Here is a 24,037-nt window from a genome sequence, read left to right on the forward strand (position 1 = left end):
TTACAATTTGAAAGTTGTAATGTGCTCTGTTGGTAACTATCTATTTAACCTGATCCAATTTTTCGCTTTTGTGCAACGATAAAGCGGTAGCACATATGTAGGATGAATTCGGTCTAATCACATAATTTTTCCTCCAATCCAATCCTGTGTGATTTTTCCACAAAATTATGAGGGGTAACGTGCTAAAACTCCACTATGCTATGAAGAAAAAAATGAGTGAATAAATTACTGTGATAGACTAATCAGACAGCCATAATATTTTTGTTCTTCTTAGTTACAGCAATATCTGTTACTGATGGGCGCAACGGAGAACATTTTTTTTCTCGGTGATGGCAATTTATTGTCCCTAGCAAGCTGCTTAGCACCTCCAATGCGGCTGCATGGTCGATTGTCCAAAAAAGCCCTAGGCCTGCCGAGCATTTTGTCTCTACTAAGTCAATAAATTGCTATCGAACTTGTCTGGGAGGATAAAACCACTGGCTTAAAACATCGGCTGATCCTTGGAAGTCATTCCATAAAACGCATACACATTCCTAAACCCTCAAGCGATTTTGAATTGACGTTGGCCGGGGTGACACACTTCAGGAGGATTGATTAACGCAAGCAATTTATTCTTTATCCTTTATTGATAACTGCATAGTCGGCATGAAGTGGCTAAGAAGAGTCAGTAATGAAGTCACTTGTCTGTAATGCCTGATGCTCCTCACATCCTCAGTATTGTACTCGCATCTCTTTTTTTTTTCCTTATTTCTCCCTCGAGTCCCTTGTTCACTCTACATAGATTACAATTGCTTGAAGACGATCTTATTATCTTTTTCAGAAGAGATTTTTTAAGAGGATTCCTTTACTTGTCTTATTATATTAGATTATTCTAATATGTACATAACATTAGTACACTTTAAAAATTTCGAACAAAAATCGGAACATTTTTCATTTTCGAACAAACGCGTGCTCAAAAAAAAAATTATAATTTCCCGCATTTTCGTTTTACTCACCGCTTTAACGGCATTGCATTCGTTATCCTAAATGATCATCACAAGCAATTTATCAGTTTGAGGGTTTAAATTTCAAATTGAGACAAAATGTTCTCATTTTTTTGGATGATCTTGCAATTTTTCGGAAGTCAATATTCGAACATCCGACTATTAACACTGGAATTTTCTGAATAATTTGGAAACCTAAAAAAACCATTTTTCGCGTTCTTTTCTCAGGAATTTGCCTGTGATCTTTTAATCCAAAATTCTTAATTCTGAAATTCGCTTCTCCACTTCGTTTTTGATATCAAAAGAATCTGCTATCACATCGCTCGAAAAAAAAGACTTGGGGTCTGACCTTCCTTGGACTTTCTTGATTTCGGTCGACTTTTCATCAGAAGAGAAAGTTTCTTCCCATCATTCAGGAAGAAACAATGGAAGATCTTGAACCTACTCGAAGTCAGAAGAGTCAGTCAATAGAACTCATGTGTTTCAAAAGAAAGGCGCAATGATCGTTGCGATCAGCAAAAGAAACCAATTCGATCGCTATTCAGACAAAAGAATAACAAGAACGCATAAGGTCAAGTGCTCTTCTTCCTCCTTCAACACGATTCGGAAGCGCCGTTGCGTGTCGCACCCAAACTAGCCGAGTCGACTATGCAAGCACTAATCACTTTACGCAAGCATTATGAAACAAGACCCGCAAAGGTTGCAAGTCCACCGCAACTCCTCCCTCCTATATAAACTAGACTCTAACTCCATGCACCATATGCTGCCAGCGATGTGGGCGCAACGCTTGACGACTTTCGCCTTCTGCGGCACATCACTATGCACTTTCTTCTCTATTATAATGGTTGGATACCTTTTCAACGATATCAACCAATTCTACGTGGATGTCCTGGTCGATATGGAAGAATTTCAGGTGAGCTCTTGAGGACCATAGCCACTAATACGAACTCTCAACTTTATCTGTTCCAGAATTATGCCAACGATGCTTGGAAAGGCATGCACTACAACGAAATACAACATCAAAGCCATAAGCTTCGGGACATGTTTCAACGTCATAAACGGCAAGCAGACGCTTCATGTGCATGTGCCGAAAGAGCCAGTAACTGCCCGGTTGGACCACAAGGTCCCCCCGGAATGCCAGGACCAGCTGGCGAAGACGGACCACCTGGAGAGAATGGTAACCCTGGCATACCTGGAATTTCCATCACTAGTACAGGAAGGGGTGGATGCGTCCAATGCCCGGTTGGTCCTCCGGGACCTCCTGGACCTGATGGAACCATTGGCGCTCCTGGACCAGATGGTCTCCCCGGTGCCCCGAGTAGCTCATACGGTCGTGGACAACCAGGACCTCCTGGTCCACCTGGAGATCAAGGTGCCCCTGGACAGCCGGGGCAACCAGGTGCTCCTGGAAATCCTGGAGCACCTGGTACCAGAGGACGAGGCCAGCCGGGACCGCAAGGACCTCCTGGACCTCCTGGGTCGTTGGGAGCACCAGGACAACAAGGGGAAAGTGCTTCTGGTGGGACAATTGGACCACAAGGGCAGCCTGGTCAGGCAGGACGTCCAGGACAGCCAGGAAACGACGGGACTCCTGGAGCACCTGGTGAAGCCGGTTTACCCGGAAGTGATGCTGCTTATTGTCCCTGTCCGCCGAGAACTTCTTCGATTGGCGCAGTTGAACAAAATCGACAGGTGGCAGTAGACCAGGACAACTATGCTGCTATTCCACCTCGAGATATGCAAGGAGGAGTAACTGGAGATTATGTCAAACGAAGAAGCATCCTTAGAAAAAAGAAGATACGCAGAAGACTTTCAAGAATTGCATGAGTTTTAGAACTTACACACAAGAAATTTATGAGAACAATAAATTTTTATGTAATTGATTTGATAATTTCTTTCAGTACATATAAGTTGTACATGCAGATCTGTCACAACTCATGATTTCGGATTATGCCACCAGTAATGCGAAATCAAAATTACTGCAACTAATAACGATGGCCACCTTAAAAGGGTGCGAAAATCGGAAAAAGTGAAAGTTGCGCTGGGATTTTCAGCGAGACAGCTTTAATGATTATCACACATATGAATCATAAATGATTTGAAGATCACTTACTCGATGATTAATTCCATAGAATTAAGAATGCTTTTGACTGTAAACATGATTGTAAACAAAACCACTTGCTGTCTGACACCGCCCGCGTTTCGGATGTTCAGATGCTGGCAGTTCTAAGTTTATGGTACTTTACTCATGTGATTTACCTAAGAATTGCTTACTGGTGCGATCTAATGATAACAAGATGATTCCACCGTTTCCAAAGTCTGTACAAATCAGCCTAGCAGAAAAATTCCCGCTACACAAAAGAACCCTTTTCCAAAAGTTCGCAATAGTCACCCGATACAGATGCATTTATTTTTAGCTAGATATCCATCCTAAAGCAACAAGATCGGAAGACCTGCACAGTGGACTTTTTTGTCAGCTCTCCTTTTTCAAAATTAGGACGGAAAGTATAATGACAGTAGCCACGCTTCCGCTTCAAGAAAGTGATAAAACAAAAAAGCGTCTTAAATTCTGCAACTATGTTAACAAAATAGGAATCAAAGGATGTTATGTGAAAAAACCGTACTATTTGAAAAGTAAGGAAGCTATGCATAACATATGACAACTGCAACAAATATGTCAATGAAAATTGAGGCATTTGTCCATCAATAAGGAAAGCTAGACATCGTCAACGATTCTTTCACCCACACTTTTTCTGATATGTCATATGCAGAGACAGGCAAATTGGCCGAAAGCTACATGGTGACAAGTCCAGTTTTCTCTGGAAACGCGCCCCATTATTGTACGATGATGGAAGCGGAGATTTCACTACTCCGCTAAACTACATTAACATATAGAGATCTTTCATCATCACCATTTATCTATTAACAAAGGAACAACAGACGTTTCAAAACCTAGATTTTGTTTTCAGTTACAGGGACGAATTTTACCGTTGAAACCATCAATGGTACACAAAACAAAATAATCACCTTTCTAGAATCATAACCGTTTATAAATTCGGTGAGAAGCATCGTTAAAAGAAATCCAGTACCAAAAACAAACATTCTCAGCTGTATAACAAAAAAAAAGTTTTAAACGGATGGATATACTATTTAGTTCCACTCGAAATACCTCGAACAAAAAGAGAACGCGCATTTCTATGGAAATAATAAAACTATCTATTGAAAGCCATATTCTAGAAACATGGCCCTTATAAAATAGACTTTTTGAGTCTACATGCAATAGTCCCGGTGTTCCAACACCCTTCTTTGGACAGTTGGAGAAAGGACCTCCTTCACTTTTGGAAGATTAGCGAAGGGAACTCTCTCACTTTTGGAGGGTTGGCGATGGGATCCTCATCACCTAAGCTGCACCCAACGAACAGGATCCACTTTATCTGAAGAAGGTCCGACTCCTCACTATCGCACATATTATAGCGAAACCCTCGCTACTATCATAGCCGTCGAGGAGAACGCAGTGGTCGCAAATGCAGAAAATCACCGGAAACGACGTCCACTTCATTATTTCAAACTAGATCATCACTAAACGAGATCATTTGTCATTCTTTTCGTACGTGCACGGGGCGCACTGCGTCGATCTTCTGTCCTTACTTTTATTCCCTTGTTAGCCTTTACGGTTTCATCCCTTTTCATCGCCGCTACTCTTCTCAGCTGAAGCTCACGTGTGGTCACCTTTGAATACCTTTGATTTCCGTTATATTCGCATTTCGAAAACATCTTGGGCATCCTATTCTCGCATAGCAATTGGGTACTTTATCACCATCGCTTTAATGCCATTGCCTACTTCATGCCCGTTTATCACATCGTTTGTTCTCTACCTCGAAGAGTCGATATTAGTTTCCTGTGGTTTGTAATTTTCGTGCGTGTTGGTAATAATGTAAAGTGTAAATAAAGTTTAATTACCCAAGTTTGAGGTCTCATCTGCGGTGACGAAATACTGACGGCAATCAATCGGCAAGCAAAACCCGCGTGGCACTCAATCAGGAAAGGCGAGCACACAAAGAACAAAGCCGTCATACATATGTTTTTGAGGGAATAAACACGAAATAGGAAATGCAACCATTGAAATCTTCTATTTGAATCCTTGCTATCGAGTAGACCAACGCTTTTCCTGGGGTACACTGAGTGCAACTGCACTTCGTTGCGGGATCTAGCCGTTCTTCGGATAAGAATATTTGGTACTAGTACAACTACATACGTATACATCGCCTACATTCTTCTTGGATATCACCATGTATCCAAGTAACCCCTAGCTACCAAACAGTGCGCGTTTATCCAGTTGGATTAATCATATTGGATAAGGAACAATAATTGAAGCACTCAATGAGAAGGAATGCATGGATACCAAGAAATAAAAAAATGCCAAAAAAAACTCTAAAAGTTTGTGGGAACATCCCTAAAATAAGATATTACTCACTTATGCTCCTCAAATGTTGAAGTCTGCGGATCAAATATAAGCAAAGAGGAGCACTGAGGATAGGTCATTAACCACAGCGGTATTAAAGGACTAGCGGGATCTCCAACAAAGCATACGAATACCGAAGATGCTTTACAAAATTCTGGATCCAGAAGGCGACCAAGAGTCAGGATCTGAAAAGTAAAAGAGCAATCTAATGAGGATTGAAGCAACACCTGATAGGGTTAGCAAAATAATGGGTGTTAACTGTACAAATCAACTGATCTTTGAATAGTGCAGCAACAATTGGTACAGTTTGAAAACGAAAGTTTTACAGACCAAAAAATCCAGAGTTATTCATTAATGCAAGAAATCCATTGCGCCTCTCAATCTTGCTACAGTAAAACAAGTGCTAAAACTCCCAAATAAATTGGAACGAAAGTAAGTCAATTCAAAAGCAACGTACAAGATTTTCATCGCTCGAGCAAGCATTCTTGTCAGAAGGATCAACAACAACAGCGCGAAATAATCTTCCGGGTCGAATGTATTTCTCTGCTATCTTGCCAAGCCCATCTGAAATTAGTTGTACTTCTCCAACCTTCTTCACATAGAAACAACACTAAAAATTACCCAAGTTATTCGAATAACAAGCATCAGTAAGTAAGAGCACATCAATGTCATCAGAGGCATTCAGATACGATTCAACCTGTTCAAAGCCGGATAAGTCCACAGGAAAACTGCCAAAAACGAATCTGAACTATTCAAAATGTTGAAATCTCCGTAACATAGTTTTGATTGCTTCAAAAAGTAATAGTGTGTACGTTCATTTGAAGCATTTTATATCTTCAACAGTACTAGTAATAATTGAAAACAAAAAAAAAGGAAAGGAAAGAAGAATAAATCCCTACTTGACTGGGATGTTCTCGGTGAGAGCGCTCAAACAGGCATCTCCATAATGGATGATAGCATCACAAGATGCGTGGGAAGCAGCAACTTCATCAACACAACAACTGAAAAGCAGTTCAAAAAATAACTACGCCAACCCAGTAAACACATGGGTAAATGTTCAATCGCTCGAGATTTATCTTGGGGTTCTGGGTGCTCATTTCTTTCCAAACTTCCAATCAAACTTGCACGAGGTATGAAACCAGAATGAAACCAAAAATTCTATTTTTCAGCTTTCTGTTACTTTTTCAAGTATGATCCACTGCAAAAATCTACAGTGTATTGAAGTCTTGTTCTTGCCTTCTCCTCATAAAAAAAAAGGAAAAATTGAACACAAAGGATCGGCAGAAACAGAAATGGGACTGAATTTAGTATCGAATGGTTCAACAGATACAACCTAACCAAACAATCAGTAAGTATTTTCCCATCCCATAATTATTCAAGGATAAAGAGCTGAGAAATTTCGGAATGTAGAATACATTTCATAGATGTCACATCTAGATATGGTCGGGTCAAAACGACATAAATCACGAGTGTAGTTGCGGTGCATTTGCGTACGCGCTCGAAACGGCGCGATAACCGAAGCGCGTCGAGAGAAGCCGCGTACGCAATTGCGTACGTGCTTCATGTCGTTTTGATCCTACTACATAAGTAGTATTTGTAGAAGTTACACGTAGGAGTTTATCAATGCAACAATTGTAACAACCTTTAAAGCAACCAAAGAAAAATTAAGAGAAAAACTGGGGAAATCTTACAAATAATTTCGTTTGCAGCTAACCTTCGATAAGAGGTATCAGCCAACACGAATGTCTTCACATCCGCCTCCGATTCGATAAATTTGGCGATATGATATGCTCGCGGCAAAAAGTTATCAGGAAGTTGGAGTGCTACACGCTTGTAGCCATTCTCCACTATCCACCGCACGGTCTCATCCAAACGGAAAAACTTTTCCAGTTCATCGTTTTTGAAATCCTAAATGCGAAGCAAGATAGTTGTAAAACAGTTGAGGAAAAATAATATATAGCTGTTGTCAACACACTTTCAGCAAATCTATAATTCTATCGCTGGAATTGCCATTATTGTCATCTGGATGGTTTTTAGGTGTGTGATTCGAGTAGAACTGTGCTACAGAGGCTCCACCATCTGTCATCGGGCTAAAAATCAGTAGATGAAATTTTGAGAGAAAAAAACTTGAGATTAGATAACCACAATGATCGTAAAGTAGAGTACGGTCAGGACGATATGAAGCACTGTGCAATTGCGTACGCGGCTTCTCTCGAGGCGGGGTGGTGGAGCGTAGCGGCTAGGCTGCCAGCAGAGTTCAGAGAAGCGCGGGTGGCGCGGTTTGATAGCTCGGAGGTTTTGGTGGTTATTGAATGCACTGTTGTGAATACTCAATAACCACAAAAACCGCAGAGGCGCCAAACAGCACACCTGTGCGGGTCTGAACTCTGCGGGCAGCCTTAGGAGCGTACTGGAACCCTTGCTTTCACCACCCATCGCTCCAGTTTGCGATGGTCCCACCTCGCAAACTGCAGCGATGCCAAGTGCTGCCTCCACGGTGCCGTTTCAAGCGAGTACGCAAATGCACCGTGTTTCATGTCGTTTTGACCCGCCTATATGTAGGCGTTAGAAACTATTCCGAGACTGGAAGTGTAAAATTGACCGAAAGCCGTGCCTTATAATTTTTGGTGACAAGAAATAAAGTTAGAAACTGTAACGTTTAAAATGACATATTCTATGGATCCTAAGGCATTTCATCTGCGGTTTCTGAAGAGGAATTCAACTACATCACCCAAAACAATGAGAAAAATACGTTACAGCTAGACATTTTGTTGTATATATGTCTCTTATATGGGACGCAAACCATATCTTGAAAAAATCCAAAAAATTCTCTAGCGAAAAAACCAAAAGTTATAACTTGATGTGACGCAATATACAGGAACGAAGGAGTAGACGACAATTCAAGTAGATCAAACAAAGACCTGTTCATGCACCACGGTTCACATGCCGTCTCAGCGCAGTCTACAATATCTAACTAAAATCAGTATATCCATAAATATGCTGCTAATGTATTTTGCATTAAAAAATAGTCCATGAATATATCAGGTTCCCACACAAGTTGATTTCATTACACGGTAGCCAACACTTTAGTTTCAACCAACCTAATTCCTACACCAAAAGAATCAACAATCTTTCACACTAATGAACGAATACCACTCACAATCCTAGTAACTATATTGCTACCCTGAACATATTTGTTGTTGAATAAAAAATAAAAACAAAAATATCAAACAAAAAGTAGGGAAGAAACTCATAGGGAAACATAATAAATGTTCGAACAGCGATGTAGTGATGAGTAATGTCTGTGTAGGAACAACATGCCACTTTACGTCTTTATTGGGAGCACTTTTTCAAAATTCTGTGCTGCTTGTTCTCTCGACTATTTCGGTTGTTTTGCATAACTCTAGGGTTTCTTTAATTGAGCAGTCTTTTGATGTTGGAAATTATTGTTAGTTACTGATTATTTTTATCATTAGTTATTGAGAAATATAATTTAATTGTCATTAGGGTTCTATTTCCTTAAGCTCCTTTATTTTTTGATAGCTGGCCCAATCATGTAAGCAAAGAGGACCAGATCTATGTAATTTTCCGTTGTAATTTCCCTCATTCGAGAACTTATCTGGTTTGTGTACAAATAAACGTAGGATTATACCTTATTGACAGTAATTCCAAGAATCCCAACGTTTTCAAAATTCATTGCGCTGTATTAGCCATCATATTGACTATTCGCAGCTTTTCCTTTTTGTCTCCTTCGCGATAAATCGCGCAAAAGTGAATATATGCATGCGATAAGCCTCACTGATGCTCCAACTTGTTTCACCTAAAGACAAAAGCATAGAGTATCTAGTGGAATGTTCGGATCAGAGCAAAAATCTAACAAGAAGGCAATCAAATACTCTCAGAATGATTGCTATGGTTGCTATAATTTTTACCGCTTCCATAACTTAGAACATGTATCCCTCGTAATCTCAAGATATTTTCTTTTAAACTCCTACGCTTTTGATTTAATTTCCTTTTATTTTTTAAGCGTGCTAATGCGCGGCAAACGTGGCAGTGATTCGGGCAGCTTTCGAGGATGGTCACGGCAAGCTCGTGATCCCGCCTTCTTCGGAAACAGCAGCACATCGTCGCGTCGAACTGACGACACTGTATGTTGCACGTTTCGTTTAGTACTGTCGCAATTATAATTTGTGATGAGAATTTGTCTGCACTCGATCTTTAGGACGATGTTGACCGCCTAACGTCACGTGTAAGTGGAGTTCAGTTGTTGTTGCCACGACGAGAAGACGACGAATCAACGTCGAATCGGGAGCAAAAATCATTGCTTTCTGCTTCAAGAGATAGACGTGGAGGTATGTAAAATTCAAGTTTTGATCCGCCTTCACTCTTTTCTGAAACGTTTTTACTGTAACTCATCTATTTTGATTCCTGTTAACGAGGTATCTCGTCCTGTGTGCTTGGTGCTAAAGAGAAAACAAACAAAAATGTTCGTTGCTGAACTCTATCTTCACTTTGGGGCTGGTGTAGTATAGCGGTTAGAGGTACCTCCTCCTGTACTATCGATCGGAGGTTCGAATCCGTCCCAGTGTTCTCCAAGCCTTTCATCCCTCCGGGTCGATAAATTGGTGTCAGACTTGTCTGGGAGGATAAAAAACACTGATTTGACACAACGGCTAGCCCCCACAAGTCATTGCATAAATCAGTTACACGTTCGTAACCTCATACGATCCTGAATTGAAGTCAACGTGGTAGCGCATCCCAAGCGGATTGACTAATGTCAGACATTTATACTTTATCTTTTACTTCACTTTAGATTACTGTACGTAAGATAAGGATGAGTGGGAGCTTTTAGAAATCAAAATTGTCGTCTTATTTTTCATGCGAGTGATTTGAAGCGATCGTTATGGGGGAGTGGAGAAGAACGATAAAACCTTTTCGCATTCTTAATGTTATTATTCCCTGTGTGTGTGGAAATACTAGTTCCATTTCTGAGGGTACACTTTTGATCGATATGTTCACAACAATCATTCTTCCTCATTTGTACGTTGTGGAACAACTTTCCAACTTTTTTTTTTATTCTTTGCGTTCATCGAGACCCATTTCACTTCGTGTGCACTACGTTATTGAGTGTCATTGCCAACCTCGTTTTTGCATGCCTCCATCCTCAATTTAAACATACTCAATCACAAAACAATACATATGCGTTTACGGAGTAGCTTAAACAACAAATTTGCCACAAGTACTTAAGAAAACCTAGGGCCAGAGTTGTTCGGTGTGTCCTAGACTTGGTTTTGGTTTGTCCTAGACTCTAAGTCTATTAAGAGAGCCACAGCATCACCGTCTGCTCTTCGTTTTCCACATACTTCTTTTCCTTTGTAGGCGAATTTAAACCGTTGTTATGATAACTATTTTTGAAATAGTCTTTTCTCGCCTTTCCAGGTACGATGCTTTTCATGTGAATCTCTTTTGTAGCTTGCTATTCCAGAAACATTCAAGCTATACATTATACGATTCAGAAATATGAAAGCTTTTCTGAATACACAAATACTCTCAATTTCGAAAGGAATCTCCTATTTCAAAGTTTGTTTCAAAACGAAAATTTACCGAAATTCTTGTCTAAAGATCAGTAGTTCATTTCTTCATTTCTGCCCGGGTACTCTTCAGTACTTTGCGACTTCCGATGAATCGGAAATGTTTGCCCTGTACTGGCATTGATTTGCATGAAATAAATCCAAAATTGAGGTAGTCCCACATCTTAATAGCTTTTCTTTTTTGCCCTCTAACCTTTATGAATGAAAAGTCGTCAGAAAACAATTCGGAGCACACTCAGAGAACTGAGAGATTCCTTATCCTTTTTGTTATCTATTGTAGTGTAGAGACAGTATCAACAGCGGATTTGATTCCTTGGTTCTTTTTGAATATTTCTTTTTTATAAATACTTGTTTCAGTCGCTTAGACTTGCTCTCATCTTTGACCGTCAATTTACTGAAGATCACGCATATGTTTTCATCGCTTTCCACCTTTTTTTTTCTTGTCGTCCAACCCCTCCTGAAAAACTAACTAACTATGATCCTCTTCCACATTAAATAGTTGTGCTGTACCCGGGTTAAACTCGTGTTAGAATTGCAATTATCTAGAAATCCCTTCAGAGCGACTTTTTCTTCAGGCGGCGTAGTGTTGGCTGCTAGAAATGCTCCCACTCCCGAAAAACAGAGAAAGGAAGGACCTGCAAGTCAGCCACGAGACTCTACTATGGCTGATGGGATCAAATTCATAAACGAAAACATGGATGTCTGTGATCAGCTGTTGGTGAGAGCTCTCTCTCCTCTGACTTTTTGTACATGGTATTTTTTGACGAAAATCTCTATAATAATTCAACTTCAGCTCCTCTCTGTTAGTGAGTGTTTATAGGATTTCCTCAGCAGTGAAAACAACAAATACAATATAATTTCTGCAATAGGACCACAAGGTGCAGGAAAATCAACCATTTTGAGTATGATCGGTGGAAACAATTCGCAGGACATGTATAGGTAACTGCTCTATTTCTTAGTTTTTTTTTCGAAATTCGTTGTTTTACGATGTTTTGTAGACAATACATATTTCGTCCAGCTTCTCGTGAAGCTCTAGAAAGTTCTCGACATCAGACGACAAAAATTCATGCCTATGTTACGAAGTCTAAGCAAATTTTCCTGGACTGTCAGGTGAAATAACTTCACTTTTCGAGAAGGTTGCAAAGATCACATTAATGAATCTTAGGCAGTGAACTGCGCATCAGTACTAGACGAGTCGTTGAGGTACAGCAGATCACCGTTGACTGATGGTAGATATGCTGCAAATAACTATATCGAGGTAATCCGTCCTACGAATAGAATGATTAGAATATTTTGAGTACTGTGGGTGTCCATTCTGGAGGAAGGAGGATCATCATTTCGAGTGAAAGTCGTGATTATCTTCCCATTAACGGATTTACATGAGATATATGTTTTTTCTTGTCACTCTGCTTTTGTTTCATGTTTTTTTTTCGTATCACCGCCGTTCTTTCCGTTTTTTAATGTGTTTTTTTTTTCATTTGTCGCAAGAAACTGATACCTTGGAGTAATTTGCGGGAAGTACTTCTGAATAACTTATTTTCAAAATGCTCCACCTTTTTAATTTACAGATCATCAAGTTAATTGCGTTCCTCATCCAAATTTCTCATACTATCGTTCTGTGCTCAGATTGGCTAGTAGATATTGAAACTGTTAAGGTATGTTCTTTTGTTAACGTCTTTCTCACGTTTTCTTTCAATTTTCTAAAAGAAAGTACCATTGAATCCTTTTCCTTGAAGGTTTTGAGCAGCTATTTTCCTCATCTCATCCCATTGAATTGAAGGGAAAGTTACCACGTTCAGAAATCCCTACTTCATAATTTGATTGAACGAGTCGTTTGTTTTTATTTGCTGAAAGTACTTCTTTTAAGCTGGACTGCATCCATTGATATATTCGCCAACTTTGACTACCAATATATCATCTGATAATTTCTTGTAGAATCCAAGATTTGAGGCACGTTATTTACGGGTCCCAATATGTTTTCCACTTATGTTTTTGCAAAAAAAAATATTCTGTACTTACCTAGTCAGATCAAAAAGACATGAAGCACGCTGTAGTTGCGTAAGCGGTTGCGCTCGAAGCGTCGTGGTGGAGATAGCGGTTGGAATCGAAGTGGGACCATCGCGAACTGCAGCAATGAACTATAATGAATGTTATCCTGACTCGATCCTCACCGCTGCGCTCCACAACCGCTTCGAGTGCAGCAGCTTGCGCAAGTGCACCATGCTCCATGTGATTTTCACTTTACTATAGATTTTTTCAAAGTTTTTATGCCTTTGTTTTTTGTTTTTTTTTATTTTTTATGCCTTGAGAAGTTTACCACTTTTATCTGTAAGTAACTATTGAATCTCCTTTGTACAAACGTGTACGAGTACTAGCTATAATGTGCATGAAAATCCCTGATTTATATAGATCAACGACCATTTATTTATAGCATAATTCATAGGCCTTTTCTTATGTTAGGATTCACCATTTTCTTTTACTGAGCTACAGGAATTCTATTCATTTCTCGTTATTGGTAAAAGAATTACTGGATTTCTTTTTTTTTCGAGCGATAGTTTCTGCACACAATTGTCGACCACGCTGTAAGTCTAAATATAGATAGAATCTCAATCTGCTTCTTATTTTTCTGCGAAACACCGTTTTATTATTCTTCGTTATGTGTGTTTCTCGTACTCTTTACTATTGTTGAAGAGACCATTGAACTGACCTTTAATCTGCTTTTATTTTGCTGGATGGCTATAAAAAACCTTGTAGTGCTGCTGTTTGATCTTATTTGTTCAGCTGATTCGCACTGCTGAAATGTTTCGGGCGAACTTTGAGCACATCAGCGAAATTGTTCCACACTACAATGCGACACGAAAAGTGAATCTTGGTGGGTAATTCGTTGCAGTAAAAGTGTTTTTTTCTCGTTTCCAAATGAGATTCGCTTATTTTCCTAACCCTTTGTCCTGTGTTTTAGTGGCTAAGGCTTTCATCACTAATAATGTTTCTGTTTTTGAACCATTGATCTTGGTTTGTATTCCTTTCTCCAGCTACTCTCTAGTACACCATTTGTGCGGTCATGCTTTTCGCGGCACATCATTACCATGAACAGTCGGGTGTTTGGTCCAAAACATAGTTTGTGCATTGTGAGATACAGTACCTCTATTTCATAGTCTCTGTCAGCCTTTTTCATTATTTCCTCACACCGCTATCATTATCATAGGATTCTCTTCTCATACTTTTACATTCGTGTTTTGCTTTGAATTTCTTACATTATCTTTCATTTAACCGACTCGTCTCCTCTGTCTCCTCCCCAATATCGGTAGATAGCAATCTCTTATCGTTGTGGTATATTTTATTTCTGTGAAATCGCTGCTAATGCGAAGGGAAAAGAAAGCGCCGACTGTATTCCTTTTAATTCTCAAAAAGATCTTCTCTTCTACTTTTTTTGTGATGATACTAACCAGAGCCTGTTTTTTTTTTACCCCAGATTAGGCTTTGAGCATGTTGGATCTTAACCTTCACAAAAGTTTCTAATAAGGTGAGTTCGTCCACCTAATGTCGCACACCATCTTCTGGAAAGTTCTTTAATATCAAAATTGTTCTAATTAAATTTTACCGGTGCTCCGCAGTCTGCAACTTTTTTTTCAAATGAGGGACTCTTGTACAATCTTCCTTCACTGTTTCTTACATCGTTTTTTTTTTTTGAATAAAGAGCACTGCTGCTGCAGCAAAGTTGTTTGTTATGCTGCAGCTGAAGTGCAACGTCTAAAACCTTCTTGAAATGCCATCGGATGCACTGTTAATTTCGAGATTTGAAAACCACAAAAACAATTCCTATGGATTCCGAAAGTTTTTCCCCACTTTGAAATTGAAAATCTTTCGTTTGCGTTGTAAAATTTAGTATTAGACACATGTTATGGTTAATTATAATCATTGCATGAAAATAAATCCAATTACGGTTTTCCCGCCAAGTAATGGGTAACTAATTTTGATTGAAGAAGAAGGCGACTGGTTTCTTCAAATGATTTGCAGGAATCCTGCAAATCATGTACATTTGTCATCTCGGCGTAAGAATTCATCTTTCATTACGTTGTACTAAAAACAAAAGTGCGCACTTACATACAACTGTAAAACGAGGAACGCGTGAACCCTAGCTTTTATTATTCCCACACATTTGATTATAAATATAACGAAATGTAAATCTATTTTATTCGCATTGCAAGCGAAATATCGCTTTCATTTCATTCATTTCAGAGCCATTCAATATGGAACATAGCTGACAGCTGCGAAACACTCAATTTTCTCAAATACGTATTTCTCATCGGCAAAAAAAAGCTTTTCACCGTTTATTTTCCGTTTCCAGTGTAGCGGTTCCATCTCATTCTATTTCTAAAAATAATCTTTGGACAGAACTACAATAGCGGCATTTCGAACTGCTTCATAGAATTATTCCTAAAAGTGTTGAAATAGTGATACAATTTGAGCTCTTGCAATAAGATTATTTTCCATTGCTAAATTGAGATGTTCCTACTACTCTTTGACCATTTCCTTGCAATGTCAGGCTCATTAATTATAGAATTTTTCTGAATATCAAGAAAAGAGAAGATTACGGGCTTTTTTTGAACCATCTCTTTGCCTTGTAATCAAGATACCTTCCGTTCTATTGGTGTTTCTGAGTGAGCATCAGAATCTTATCTTTTGTTAACCTTCCATCGATGTTTCGCATATTTGTATTATTTGTTTGTGAACATAAAATAACGTGATTCATTTCTCTCGTAAAAAGCATTTGGTATCAAGAACTGAGTGTCCGACCCATTCATTTTCTCCTTCCGTAGTGATTGCTATATTCATAAGTGAAAATGAACTTTTTTCAATTTAGTGACGTTACACACTCGTGCAAAATCGACCGATTTCTCTCCAGCTGTTCGTAAACAACGCGCTGCACTAATAAGATTGTTGTTCAGCGACTCGAGAAGGTAGATTTTGTTGAAACCTATTATTTTTTCCTTGATTCTCCTGTACGTGCATTTACTATACTATAGTTTGCCACGGACTCCGGCTTTCTTATTGACGACTATTTTTGCTGGATATGAGGACTTATGAGATACTGACCAGATTCCGACTATAGCTATGAGATTAGTTAAATCTCGCTTATTCGCTGATTTGCGGGAAAACACGATCAGTCTTTCATCCGCGATGAAGTGAAAGTGAAAAATCTCTAGTTGAAATAGGCGGGGCGTGCCCTGAATGTGAGATCTTGTGTTGAAAACGACTCTTCATGTTTGCTCTTCAGTGATGATAACGAAATGGTTTTATCAAGCGTCTTATGTACATTCCCTAACCCCTTCCTGAAAGTACACCATTTTTTTCTAGAATTCGCGTAAGTGATGACGATGAGTGGACTTTGTTCCCACTTGCAGATATCAAACCACGTAAAGATGGGTTGTCTGGATCGTATCCACGTGCGTATGTTCTCTTTTTACTTTAATTTTAATCGGGCATGTTTACTTATGTTTTTGAAGTGTTTGGTCGTGTACTGTCGATGAACATCCGTGTTTTTGTTTTTTCTCTCTCTCTGATATGGGGTCTAAATGCAGTCCTAAAGTGGCTGGCTGTTTGTTTAATACTGCATTTCTGTTATAAACAGTTTAATCCTATTGTACTTTCTGTTGTTTTGTTTCCAGTTATTCATTAATAGACTAGTTCTCTTTGTCATTAATCGAGAAAGTGTCACATAGAAGGCTAGTCATTTTTTTGTCCGATAGTTCATTCATTTGTTTATTTCGATTGAAATCAAATTGAGGCCATTCTCTTCGCATCGATCGTTTTTAAGTGTTCGCTCTACTCCTCTTCATACCATAAGATGTCTGGCATTATCTTTTCTAAGGAACATTTATTTATTTGTTATTTGGCCAAACCTAGCACTTCATATACGTGGTTCCCAAATAGAGAATCCTTCCCTGATGTCTTTTATAAGGCCTGTAGTGGATTTAAAAACATGGTGTAGACCACGAAACATCTTTGAAGTGATGTCAGCGATTATCGATTTTTGCTTGCTTGATGAGAATGATGCTTTTCTTTCAAAAATTAGGAGTTTTCGGGCTGTTTTCTGAACTCCTTTAACCAGTTCAATAGAAGCTCAGGTGCTAGGCACCACTACTCCTCTTATTTCCACCCATTTACATTCTACTTTGAAATAGTCGAGCAAGTTCAAATGATACCAGTCACCCACTCCCGGAATTTTCTTTTGTGTGTTTTTTCCCTCAGCTGTCAATGTGATTGTTTGGCTCTCACTTCCAAAGAAAGCTGTTTCTTCTATATTTCATTTTCTTTCATCGGTCATCCTTTTTTTTCTCAACGTTGATAATCTCATCATCGTCATGAACGCATTTGAATTATGCTTCTTTTTTTCTGCATATGCCTGCTGTTGACAGTCTACGACGTTAATTACGTAGCCAAGGTCGTTGTACCTGTGTGGACGTCAGGAGTTAACCCTGTAGGAGCGCGAAGCTGTCATTTGAATTCCCACATTTTTCTCTCATCTCGTCATCACAAAGGAGCAATGTTGGTTGAAATTCTTTTCGAAGATCGACGTAAATGTTTGCGTTCTAACTGCTTGGGACGAACTGAAGGAGAACTTCTGTTGCCCTCACTATCCTATCTATATTATCTAGTCGAGGTTGCCGAAATTTCTCACCCTGATACTTAGGATTTTACAAACTTCTTATACGAAGTCCTTTTTTCATTTTGATAATTCTCTGCTTCATTCTTTCATTGATTCTTTCTAGGATTTTGGAGCAAACAAAGTGACCTCTATGTTTTCTAAAAAAACCTCTCTGGATTGTGTTGTTATTTCGATTAAAATGGTTTTTTTTTAGCTGCTACACCAATCGTTGAGAAAATCCTGGACTCTCAAGAGGTCGTGGATTTCGACAAAAGCATGCGAAGATTGAGAGTTATAATTGCGCAAGTGCCTAAAGATAAATTTGCTAATGGAGAACAGGAAATTACCGAGAAGCAGTGGTCAGTTCATAGTTCAATAGCACATTTGTGCCGAAGACTTTCAGTTTCGTCATCATCACTTACTTTCCATTTTATTTTTTTAAAATTTTATTTACTACTTATCAATTATTGCTTTTTCATCCGAATTAGTTATTTTTCTTCTCTGTCCACTATACAGACTCGTCTGTGATGTATCTTCAGTTTACAGAAAAGAAATTCAGGTATGTTCTCGCAAAAAGTATCTGGAATGATCCATTGTTCGACTCCTTGCTTGATCAATACAAGGGATACCTTTGATAAAGGATTTGGATGCAGTCTCCTTCTAGAGATTCCGAGTTCTTGATGTGTTATCAAGGAAAAACCGATACCACCAAAATTTTATTGTTTACTTTTTAGAAGGCTTTCCGCGGCACAATTTTTGCACTGATGGCGTTGCATCTCCTCTTTTCTCTCGTTTATTTTTATGTCACCGTATTCTTTGTTATAGATTGTGCATTTTCTTGGACCTGTTTCATTATGTGGAACACATTGAAGCTCTCATTGTTTGTATAGTTGATAAATGCACATTTATACCAATGTTGGGAACTTTGATGCGGATGTTCAAAGAGTTTTTCTCTTTAATTGCCGGAACACGGGTTGACTCTCATAATTGGGATCGAATGGGGTGAAATTCTAGCAAACTTCAGTTCACTGTACTTTTGTTTTCTTTTCAAAGGCACGAATGTTATTTTTAATTTTCTCTTCGTATGTGTGCACGTGAAGCAAGCGTACACCAGAGTTTACACATCTGCGAATCACCTACCTACAAACAGCGGTCGGTTTCGTTCTCATAAGCACTTTTTTATTTTCCGAGTTTTTTTTTCTGCGAGACCAACATTCCTGACATTTTTTCTTTCTTTTTTGGTTGTTGCTATCATTAAGTGTTGTCTTTGTGTGATTTCGATGTAATTTATTTTCTTAAGACTGCTTACCTTCATTCATTAATTGATTATTCCATTGGTGTATTTCATTGCAGGCAACAGAAATTGTTCGAAAATATTCTATCTTATTAAAATGAATTCAAACCTGTCATGCCAGTCTGACGGCGGCCCATCTGTGTGTTCAGATGCCTTTTCTCTTTTTTTTTTGAAAATATTAGTCTTGTACGAGAATCTGATTTTTATATATTTTTATATCATTTGGTTTTCGAGCTTCTCAGCTCGATTCTATACCGCAGAATCGTCCTAAAGAGATTCCCTGATCTCTGTTTTCCTACCTAGAAATTTTTTTCTTCCAAACAACGTCGATACAGTGTGATGCTAAAAATATATTGACAGGCTTATGAACTGAACCACCATGTGCATGAATACATGCTGTCAGTGAACCTTTTACCTTTGGAGTGAATTTCTAGCCGTGATTTTAGATTTTCCATTCTTGTCCTTGTTCTTGTCCAAACAATGAGACTTTCCTGCGATATGATATTTAATAATTGTCATATAAGGCACGAATTCTTTCTTTCCGTGCAGCATTCTATGTTGTTGTTGAATTGTTGTTAGATGAATCGTTCAACATTGAAATTGCAATGTAATATTGTACACCATTTTATTTTAGCGTTAGCTCCTTGTTAATTTTATTCCTCTTACATAAAGCTTTGCATTATTCACGTTTGGTTGGAGAGACTTGTCTGGTTTCACCGTGGTTTCCTCGTAGCATTATTTCGCGACAACATGACCAGATGCGTGTGTGTGAGCTGGTTATAGATGTTATCTGTCTCTATGGCAGCTATTGTCTTCTCCTTTCATCTTAGCAAGTTTTTTTTTTGCAAAATTTTAGCTTCAGGTATTTGTGTTGCGTTAATTAGTAGCCATAGTTCGTGAGAAGAAGGGAACTGAAGTAAGCATAGCCTTACTAGTAATCTCAAAAATCGAACATTAGGTGAGTTCTCGATTTCCTCTTTTCATTTGTAAGGTATCTCGATTATTTTCCAGCAATACAAGTGTCTAAAGATAATTATATGTGGATTTTTTCTTCAGCGATTGGGATGCGCTTATTTGGGGTCCGAGCTCCCGGATGTCGTTTCAAAGTTCGAGTAATCACTATCTGTCTGTGTTGGTATGTAATTAGTTCGGCCAGTAGCATCACCAACAAAGTTTTACTTCAGGTATTGCCTTTACTTGAACTATTATACTCTGATATCTATTTTGAATAATTCTTTGTTCTTTTTTTTTCGACTTCGAAGTGTTTTTTTTTCGAAGCTCTAACTCTTCGTAGTCCACACGTTGGTGGTGGTTGTTGTTGTGATTAGTTGTTAATCCGACAGTGTGTTTTTGAACGTTTGCTATTTATTACAACACACATTTCCGATTTTTTTTCGATAAGAATACTAGTTAAATGCAAAACTGTGCAAAGCGTTGCTCTTTACAGTCCTAGAGTCGATTATTTGTATCAGCCAGATATATAAATTTGCTAGTTAGTGTATATGAGTATTACTCTTGTCTGGTTTTCCATTTTATACAGTGTTTTAGTGAGAATTAACTTGCGCTATGTTTTTTTTTTTAATATTTGCACTATCTTTCAATTTACTATAACATGTATATAACTTCCTCAAATTTCTCGTTCCGTTTTCTTCGGCATTTCCGCAAGATTCCGTCGAATTAGTTTAATTTTATAGGTGCGGATACAACTCAAGGAATAGCTTGTCTTTTTACCAATCTTCCGCTTTTCTTGCTTTTTCTTCACCCTGTCCTTTAGCATTTTCCGTTGTCACTTCGTTATTTCCCGCTTACAGAGCTATCCATACCCGATGACGCTAGCGTTATCAAATCTTATGTGGGTGCCTATATATTCTATGCCTTTACTACGAATATGGGAACAGAAAGTAGTGCAATTAACGTCGACCCAATACAATAAGTACCTCACACCCATATCGGCTGGTAAGTGTTCACTTTCTGAGGCTATTAGCAAACTGTTAAATGCGTGAAAGAAAGTGACAACTGCTGTTTTACAATTGAATGATATAGACTTTCAATATTTTGAGTAGCGTTTTCCTTTTTGGCCAAGAATTTTCTGGAAATTCCTCAGAATAATTTTTGCTCTTCAATTCTCTGCATTATTTAATCTGAAGTTTAGGCGAAAATTATATTAGTTCTAATACATAAGTATTTTGTTTTTATTTGAATATTGTGCTTCATTGTAGCCAATGGGTTTTTTTTATGGTCTTTTCTAATTCTTTTGCCATTTTTCATCAACATGACTTTAGTATGTGGATTTTTTTCTGCCCTACGGAAATAAAGTGCCCAACAAGATTCTTCACAGCATTTTACGGCTGGAATTAGCTTAGTTTTCCGGAAAAACAAATTGCATGCATCAAGATGATTTTATCAATATACTTTCTACCTTTGGCTTACAACTTTCTTTGTTTTTAGGAAAAGCCCTAGCTGTCGTTAGTGCCTACTTTAGTTTGTGGAAGGTGCCGGTTTCTTATGCTCATACCGGTGAGGAAGAAAAATTTCACGCTATTTACATGAATTTTGACTATTTATAAGAAGATATTCGAGTTGCGAGTACAGTTGACATGACACAATAAATCTCTCCGCCAAAAATCTGACAGTGTAATTTAATATAACCATCCATATATTTTTTACGGTATATGGTAGTTTGACGATTTTGTGAATGCGGAAAAACTTCTTTCTCATAAATTTCCTCCAACGTCTAATAATACCGAATTTTAGTGAAAGCGTCGATGCCGCTGTTCGCAGTTCTCCTAAGCAGAGTTCTATTAAAGGAGAGACAAAGCTATAAAGTAGGTGATTTTTTGGTGAGAAAGATTGCTTTTCCTTACTATTTCTCTTGCAGGTTTATCTATCCTTATTACCTATTGTAGCTGGTGTAGTTATAGCCTCCGCTACAGAAATATCTTTCTCGTTTGTTGGTATGCTTGCAGCACTATTTTCAACATTCACGTATTCGCTACTGAATATTTTAGTCAAGAAAGTGCGTCCTTTTTTAAGCTATCCTTTGTTTTTCCCTCACAAATAGTTGTTTATAGCTTTTGAAAGAATCCGACATACACCCTATTCGACTGTTGGCATTGAACAGTCAACTGGCAGCAATTATGGTGTTTCCATTCTGGTTATTCAATGACGCATTCACTATGATAGGAAACTTTGGTTCTTCCGTATGTTTCCTCTTGGTTGACGTTAATTTTGCACTTTTTTTTCACGGCCTATCGATTAGAAATTTTATTCCAGGATAACACTTCTCCGTCTCCTGACCTATGGATGTTATGTCTTCTGGCAATGACTGGTGTATTGTCGTTTATGCAGAGTGTTTGCGCGTTTTCACTGATTCATGAATTAACAGCCTTGTCCTATGCTGTTTGCAATGCGACAAAACGAATAACTGTCATTGGATCTTCCTTGTTTACACTACACAACCCAGTTACAGGTAAGAGTTACCATTTTTACCCTTTTTTATCCCTCGAGGAAACTAATTTGACAATCGTAAAACCACGAGGCGAAAAAGCCGTCAAGTACTATTGTTGTTTTTTTCTTTGGGCGAGGGGAGAGGGCAGGGGGCGGGAGGGAGGATCGACCTGTTGTATCAGCAAGAGATTTCTTTCTAAAACGCACACTCTAGGTAGTTGTTTATACTGCCTTACTCGTATATTGGTGTTGTATTTTCTTAGAATAGAAGTATGACTTCTGAATCGAGCGATAAAATAAAGAGAATAGAGAGGACATTTCATGAAGTCTTAGTCCTTCAAATGATGTATACTATTCTAGTGTTTAGCAAAAGAGCATCATATTCGTTCTTTTCTTTATTAGTCGTTGTGTCATTACATTTGTACTGTTAGATATTTGCCCTGGCTTTCAATATTACTAAAATTTATTGTTTTCGCTGGTTTTCTAGAAGGACATTTCTTCTAGTTTGGTCTTCTTCAGGAGCTAACGTTTTTGGCATGGTACTATCAATAGGAGGGGTGTTCTGTTATAATCGAGTAAGTAGTTCGTTTTGTTTTGTGTTTTGTATAGTTTGATGCTTAGATGTATATGTGCTAATCAAACAGTTTACATGTTATTTTATGGTACTTTGCACACAACAGGTGGAATGATCCAGCCATTCCTTCTTTTCTACACACTCTCGTGAAATTCTCCAAAAATAATGCAACTGCAAATCTTTTTAAAAGGACAAGGCCTTTTTTTGCACCTTTGCATGGCAGTAGCTTTTGCAGGCAAAACAAGCGGAAAAAGAATCAGTACATTCGCTGCCGCTCACACGATCTCACGTAGTGTTGTCGGAATCGACATTAGTAGCTTTGGATAATGTACAAAACAACGATTTGATGTATTGGTGAGGTTTTGACTTCTTAATAGTTTCGCTGATTTGGTAGTTGTTGTTTTCACTGTGTTTACTTCTCTTTTTTAAATGTGTACACTTGGGTCGAAACTTGAGGTTACTGTACCGCTCCAGTTTCGTTTCTGACAAGTTTACAGTAAACATGGGATGCAACGAGATCTCCCCTTAACTACACCTTTGAGCCGGAGGCTGTAAAATTAGGCGATGTGTAGAGAGCGGATGGAAGGTTGATTAGTTGTGCTACAATATACTCAAACTCAAAATTTTTCGACCAAACTGCACTAATTTCATTTCTTTTCCTTCTATAATGGCAATTTTCTCTTAAAGGGCGTCGTCAAACCGCCCTTCTCAAAACGGGAGTCGCCTGGGCGACTTCGGATACTCCAACAACTACCAATACGATAAAATGGACGACATTAGCAAAGAGCACAATCGGCGACATGTTCGATTTGCTTGATGTTGGGACAGCCGGCTTTGACGTATGAACTTTATTCGTCAGGTCAGGATGTTAAGAAGGAAGCTAAGGACAGCTTCGAGCTCAGTAATCATCGATTTTAACTCACTTTTTAGTTCTGTGGTGACTTTTTTTTCGGTTTTTTCTTCATTTAGTTAGAATTTCACAGCTTACAGGCGATGGAAGGGGTAATTCGCGATGTTGAATAACTTCCAGCCAGGTA

At 38.5% G+C, this 24,037-nt stretch overlaps 4 protein-coding genes across 6 annotated transcripts; 3 read left to right on the forward strand and 1 right to left on the reverse strand.

Moving 5' to 3' along the window:
* Nucleotides 1–1,755: 1,755 nt before the first annotated feature.
* Nucleotides 1,756–2,810, forward strand: RB195_017017 (uncharacterized protein; the record flags this gene model as incomplete). The annotated part of the gene is made up of 2 exons (XM_064183815.1): nucleotides 1,756–1,896; nucleotides 1,953–2,810. 2 exons carry the CDS (start codon nucleotides 1,756–1,758, stop codon nucleotides 2,808–2,810), a joined length of 999 nt encoding a protein of 332 aa, XP_064039696.1.
* A 1,752-nt stretch (nucleotides 2,811–4,562) lies between these two features.
* RB195_017018 (uncharacterized protein) lies at nucleotides 4,563–7,531 on the reverse strand (the record flags this gene model as incomplete). 2 transcript variants are annotated; one of them, XM_064183816.1, is made up of 7 exons in its annotated part: nucleotides 4,563–4,722; nucleotides 5,458–5,630; nucleotides 5,903–6,009; nucleotides 6,067–6,188; nucleotides 6,345–6,446; nucleotides 7,160–7,353; nucleotides 7,421–7,531. In XM_064183816.1, 7 exons carry the CDS (start codon nucleotides 7,529–7,531, stop codon nucleotides 4,563–4,565), a joined length of 969 nt encoding a protein of 322 aa, XP_064039697.1. The 2 variants fall into 2 exon arrangements, with proteins under 2 accessions (XP_064039697.1, XP_064039698.1); XM_064183817.1 differs by lacking the exon at nucleotides 4,563–4,722 and having other exon boundaries at nucleotides 5,454–5,630.
* Nucleotides 7,532–9,479: 1,948 nt separating this feature from the next.
* Nucleotides 9,480–18,320, forward strand: RB195_017019 (uncharacterized protein; the record flags this gene model as incomplete). Its single annotated transcript, XM_013444001.2, has 12 exons — nucleotides 9,480–9,593; nucleotides 9,668–9,797; nucleotides 11,612–11,754; nucleotides 11,857–11,975; nucleotides 12,035–12,146; nucleotides 12,202–12,294; nucleotides 12,605–12,691; nucleotides 13,818–13,908; nucleotides 15,901–15,997; nucleotides 16,395–16,483; nucleotides 17,900–18,044; nucleotides 18,245–18,320. The coding sequence occupies 12 exons, from the start codon at nucleotides 9,480–9,482 to the stop codon at nucleotides 18,318–18,320; spliced, it is 1,296 nt and encodes a 431-aa protein (XP_013299455.2).
* Nucleotides 18,321–18,769: 449 nt separating this feature from the next.
* RB195_017020 (uncharacterized protein) lies at nucleotides 18,770–23,817 on the forward strand (the record flags this gene model as incomplete). Of its 2 annotated transcripts, none has more annotated exons than XM_064183819.1 (12): nucleotides 18,770–18,837; nucleotides 19,897–19,937; nucleotides 20,036–20,163; nucleotides 20,791–20,935; nucleotides 21,428–21,496; nucleotides 21,734–21,804; nucleotides 21,858–21,995; nucleotides 22,051–22,179; nucleotides 22,253–22,448; nucleotides 22,946–23,001; nucleotides 23,236–23,354; nucleotides 23,688–23,817. In XM_064183819.1, 12 exons carry the CDS (start codon nucleotides 18,770–18,772, stop codon nucleotides 23,815–23,817), a joined length of 1,290 nt encoding a protein of 429 aa, XP_064039699.1. The 2 variants fall into 2 exon arrangements, with proteins under 2 accessions (XP_064039699.1, XP_064039700.1); XM_064183818.1 differs by having other exon boundaries at nucleotides 19,906–19,937.
* Between the last annotated feature and the right edge of the window lie 220 nt (nucleotides 23,818–24,037).

This window comes from Necator americanus, chromosome II (assembly GCF_031761385.1).
Source record: "Necator americanus strain Aroian chromosome II, whole genome shotgun sequence".
NCBI lineage: Eukaryota > Metazoa > Nematoda > Chromadorea > Rhabditida > Ancylostomatidae > Necator > Necator americanus.